We start from the raw sequence: 5000 nt of genomic DNA, 5'->3' as shown, positions 1-5000 counted from the left end.
CAACGAGCCCCCAGCAGATATGCTGCAGCAGCAGCCGTTGATGCTGCCGCTGCAGTACCAGCAGCAGCAAACAATCGCAGCAGAGGGAGGCTGCCTCACTGCTGCCCCCCATCAGCAGCAGCAGCAACAGCAGCAGCCACAGCAGCAACAACAGGAGCCACAGCAGCAACAACAGCAGCCACAACAGCAGCAACAGCAGCAGCAGCAGCAGCAGTACTGGCGTTTATACATTGACTGCGTCTCTGTCCAGCTGCGTGCTGCTGAGGTCCTCGATGCAGCAGGATTTGCGTTGCTGCAGCAGCTGCTGCACCAGGTGTATGTACACTACAACTATTCACCCTTCGGCAGCAAGCATCTCTTCACCTCCTCGCCCCCCGTCAACTGCAGCACAGGAAATGCGGTTCGCTTCACTGCTGCTGTTGCTGCTGCTGCTGTTGCTGCTAGCGCTGCGCCTGCCCATCGCGTGCTGCTTTTGTCGCTGCTGCTGCTGCTGCTGCTGCTCAGTTTAGTTGCTCAGGCGTATGATGGCTGCAAGAGTTGCGCTTCTTAAATGTGTCTCCTCTTCTGTTTGTTTTCCTGCTGCTGCTGCTGCTTCTGCTACTGTAACTTCTGTTGTTGTTGCTGCTGCTGCTGCTGCAGGTAGAGCTGCCCGACGGCTTGTGCGAGTATACTATGAGAGCCACAGCCGAACAGCTGCAGCAGTCTCTTGCTTCAGCACCTTTGCTGCTGCAGGTGTGCAGCAGCAGCAGCAGCAGCAGCGGGGTGGCAGCAGCAACCGATTGCTGCCTAGGGGAAGCCCGCGTTGACCTCTCGCCGCTGCTGCAGCAGCCGCTGCTGACAGATGCTGCTGCGCCCCACAACTACCAAATGCTGGGACTGCGGCTGCCGCTGCAGCGGCAGCAGCAGCAGCAGCAGCAGCAGCGGACGCTTCCGCTGGTTGAAGGTAAGCGCGCTCAGTACCCTCTGATATTAATAACTGGGATGTTAGGGTCCAGGGTTTAGGGTTTAGGGTTTAGGGTTTAGGGTTTGTGCGGTTGTACGCTCTCCGCAGGCGAGATTCACCTCCAGCTTTACTTGGAGCATCTGCATTCCCCGTCAGCAGCAGCAGCAGCAACAACAGCAGCAACAGCAGCAGCAACAACAGCAGCAACCGCAGCAGAAAACGCGGCCACAGCAGCAGCAGCAGCAGCACCAGCAGGAACAACAACAGCAATAACAGCAGCAGCAGCAGCAACAGCAGCAGCAGCAGCATCAACCCCATTTCCAGCACCTCAAGGGCTCGGTGAGGAGTCTCGCCCTAAGCCCTAAACCCCAAACCCTAAACCCTAAACCCTAAACCCTTAGTGCATCTAATCCCAAAACGCCTGAAACTTTCTTATCCGTAAACCACAAAGGCGTCCTAATGCTAGACCCTTAGCTCGGCCTCAGCGAGGTTAGCTTTAGGGTTTAGGGTTTAGGGTTTAGGGTTTAGGGTTTGAGGTTGCTTCAGAAGGCGACGGACAGATGGAGGTTTGGAAGATCCAACATCAACTTGAATCGGAGCGGCAACTGCGGGTCACCTCAAACCCTAAACCCTAAACCCTAAACCCTTGGCTGAGCAGGTCTTTCTTAAGTGTAGGATGCGAGGGAGCATGCCCCTTCAAAGGCGTAGAAATTAGGGTTTAGAAATTAGGGTTTAGGGTTTAGGGTTTAGGGTTTGTGTTCACAGCGGGCAGAGACGGCAATGCGCCAGCAGCTGGAAGCGGAGTTTGCTCGAGGAGAACAACAAAGAGCTCAGGCAAGCTGCTGCAGCTGCTGCTGCTGCTGCTGCTGCTGCTGCTCTTGCTGCTGCTCCCGCACCTGCTGCCGTCCCGTTTGCAGCCGTTGCTGTTGCTGAGTGCTGTTTTTTACTTACACAATAGTAGTGCTGCTGCAGCAGGCTTCATCTTTGCTGCTGTTGCTGCTGCTATAGCAGCAACCGGTGCTGCAGCCTAGCAACTCTTGCGTGCGTCTCTGTGGGGTGTACGTACACTGCAGGAGCTTCAGCAGCGCAAGCAGCAGCTGCAGCAGCTACAGCAGCAGCTGCGAGTCATGACTGAGCAGCTGCAGCAGAAGGCGTTGGAGGTGCAGTTCATGCATGCAAACCCTAAACCCTAATCAAACCATAAACCCTCACCAAACCCTAAACCCTAATCCCTCTCTCCCTGGATCATTCGAATGTACTAACGGTGGGAGGTGCTGCATGCTGCTGTTGTTGTTGCTGCTGTTGCTGCTGCTGCAGTTGCGGCAACGCGAATACCGCCTGCAACAGGAGCAGCAGATGCTTGCTGCCGCTGCTGCTGATGCTGAGATGAGGCTTGCTGCAGATTGCATGCAGACCAAGGAAGCAGCAAAGCAGGCGCTGCAGCTAGAGGGACGCCAGCAGCAGTAAACCCTAACTCCTAAACCCTGACTAAACCCTAAACCCTAACTCCATGTGGAACGTGAGCGGTGCATTATGGAAGCCCATGTGCCTCTGCTGCTGCTGCTGCTGCTGCTGCTGCTGCTGCTGCTGGGGGTTCTGCTTGCTCAGGTTTCTGCAGCAGCAGCTGGAGAAAGCTTCCGCTGTTGCTGCTGCTGCTGCTGCTCGTGCTGCAGCAGCAGAAGCAGAAGCAGCTAACTGCAGGAGAGAACTCTGCGAGTCCCCCGTGGCGCAGCTGAAGGCCCAGCTGCAGCTCAAGACATACCAAGTGCAGCCCTAAACCCTAAACCCTAAACCCTAAACCCTAACTAACCCCTAAATCCTAAACCCTAATCACACCGTACACCCTAATCAAACCCTGAACCCTAATCATACCCTGATAGGGAAACCCTAAACCCTAGTCAGACCCTAAACCCTAATCAAACCCTACACCCCAACCAAACCCTAAACCCTCATGAAACCCTAAACCCTAATCAAGCCCTGTACGCCCCAATGAAACCCCAAACCCTAGTGAACCCATCCAGTGTGATAGGCTGCCAGGACTAAACCCTAAACCCTAAACCCTCGTGGCAGTTTGGCGTGCTGGGGGTATACTGCATGCAGTATGTTGAAATAGAGTTGTGGGGTTGAGGTGTATGTACACCTCAGGCTCAGGACTTAGCACAAAAACTTGATGCAATGACGGCCTCAAGGAATCACTTCCTTAGGAACTGCTCGCTGCTGCTGCAGCAGCTTCAAGCAGCTAAAGAGGTAAGTAAACCCTAAACCCTAAACCCTCCCCCAGCCCCACCAAACCCTAATACGCCTTCATAGCACATGCAGAAACGCCGAGTGTTTAGGGTTTAGGGTTTAAACTCGTTCACACGGCTGGAGCTGCTGAAGCTCTGCTGCAGCAAAACCCCAAGCAAACCCCAAACCCTTCGCTGCGATGTTGCTGCTGTTGCTGCTGCTGCTGCTGCAGAGGGAGCTGATCCCCGCCCCGTGGGAGGCTGAGCTCGAACAGAAGCTGCAGGCAGTGCAGCAGGAGGTGGAAGCACTCAGTCACGTGCTGCAGCAGCAGCAGCAGCAGCAAGAGCAGCAGCAGCGGCTGGCTACCGCTGCAACGGAGAACGTGGCCCCCGCTGTCAATGTGCAGCAGCAGCAGCAGCAACAGCAACAGCAGCGGAAAGATGCGCTTGGGGAGGCTCCCCCTCATCACAAGGACACGAGCAGCAGCAGCAGCAACAGCAGCAGCAGCAACAGCAGCAGCAGCTGCGTAACGAACATCGCTGCAACGCTGCAGCAGGAGATAGATGAACTGCTGCAGAGTTCCCTGTACACCCCAGATGACCCCTTAATCAAGGCCCTCGAGGACGCGAGGCTGCAAGCCCCAACATGAGAACACTAAGAGGTGCTGCTGCTGCTGCTGCTGCTGCCGCCGCTGCTACTGCTGCAGGGGCAACGGCTAGTGCAGCTGGATCAGCAACAGCTGGAGCAACTGCTACCGGAGCAGCAGCAGCAGGAGCAGCAAGTGCTACTGCAGCAGCAGCAGCAGCAACTGCCACTGGAGCAAAAAGTAGCAGCAGCAGGAGCAAGTGCTGCTGCAGCAGCTTTGCTGCTGCAGCAGCGAAATAATGGTTTAGTTAGTTTGGATTTGCATTTATTATTATTACTAATCTGAGTCTATCTGTGCTGCATTTGCTGCTGCTGCTGCAGCATGCCTGTCAATGGCTGCTGGCGCATGCGCATGTGCTGCTGCTGCTGCAGCAGCTGCTGCAGCAGCAGCAGCAGCAGCAGGATTAGTAGGTTTGTTGCTTGTGAGGCTGATCTTAGCAATCTCCATTACTAGAGAAGGTACAGCAAGGAGTTCTTCGAACTGGGGTGTACGCACAACTAGATCACAGTGTGCAAATACAAACTGCATGCACTTTTGCTTTAAATGCTTGGCTTGATGACGGTCAGCGCAGCGCAGCAGCAAACAAACAGAAGATAAAGATAAAGCTGAGCATAAAATACCTTCACAGAAACGCTTCAGCGTTGTCAGAGTGTAATGGTCAGCCAAACCTAATACCTGCACCCATACATCATCAGCACATACTATATATATCCTTGCATGCATGCATGCATCCATGCATAATCAAAACATACTATATGATTATGGATGCATGCATTATGCATGCATCCATTATGCATAATAATCAATGTAAAAAACATGCATGCATGCATGCATGCATCAGCACATACAATGTGCATGCATGCATGCATTATGCATGCATGCATGCACGAATGATAGAGAGACAGAAACAAATACAGAAAGGGAGAGTGAGAACGACAAAGAAAGAGATATAAATATAAAGAGAGAGAAGCAAAGAAACGCAGATAAACACAGACAGGATAAGAGATAAAGATAAAAGGAGACAGAGACAGAGACAGACAAAAACAAAGAAAGAGATATCAACAAAAAAAAGAGATATAAACCCAATTGCAAAAAAAAGTCAAAATAATCCTCATGTATATATTTACATATTTATTTATTAATTTATTTGCTTATATATATATATATATATATATATATATATAT

The 5000-nt window shown here is 52.4% G+C and overlaps 1 protein-coding gene across 1 annotated transcript in view; it reads left to right on the top strand.

Moving 5' to 3' along the window:
* The window catches only part of EAH_00039940 (hypothetical protein, conserved), a gene marked incomplete at both ends in the record, with an annotated part of 5529 nt that extends 1711 nt beyond the window's left edge, over window positions 1–3818 (top strand). The window contains 8 exons of the mRNA XM_013395307.1: window positions 1–400; window positions 640–943; window positions 1052–1282; window positions 1490–1554; window positions 1709–1746; window positions 2552–2708; window positions 3089–3190; window positions 3402–3818. The exon at window positions 1–400 is cut by the window's left edge and continues 113 nt beyond it. Coding sequence (XP_013250761.1) covers window positions 1–400; window positions 640–943; window positions 1052–1282; window positions 1490–1554; window positions 1709–1746; window positions 2552–2708; window positions 3089–3190; window positions 3402–3818 — 1714 coding nt within the window. The remainder of the gene's footprint in view (window positions 401–639; window positions 944–1051; window positions 1283–1489; window positions 1555–1708; window positions 1747–2551; window positions 2709–3088; window positions 3191–3401) is intronic.
* Window positions 3819–5000: the final 1182 nt, after the last annotated feature.

The sequence above is a fragment of the Eimeria acervulina genome, genomic scaffold (assembly GCF_000499425.1).
Source record: "Eimeria acervulina Houghton genomic scaffold, Eah_scaff479, whole genome shotgun sequence".
Taxonomy (NCBI): Eukaryota; Apicomplexa; class Conoidasida; order Eucoccidiorida; family Eimeriidae; genus Eimeria; species Eimeria acervulina.
The sequence above is the reverse complement of the archived record's forward strand: the minus strand, read 5'-3'. Positions and strand labels throughout refer to the sequence as shown.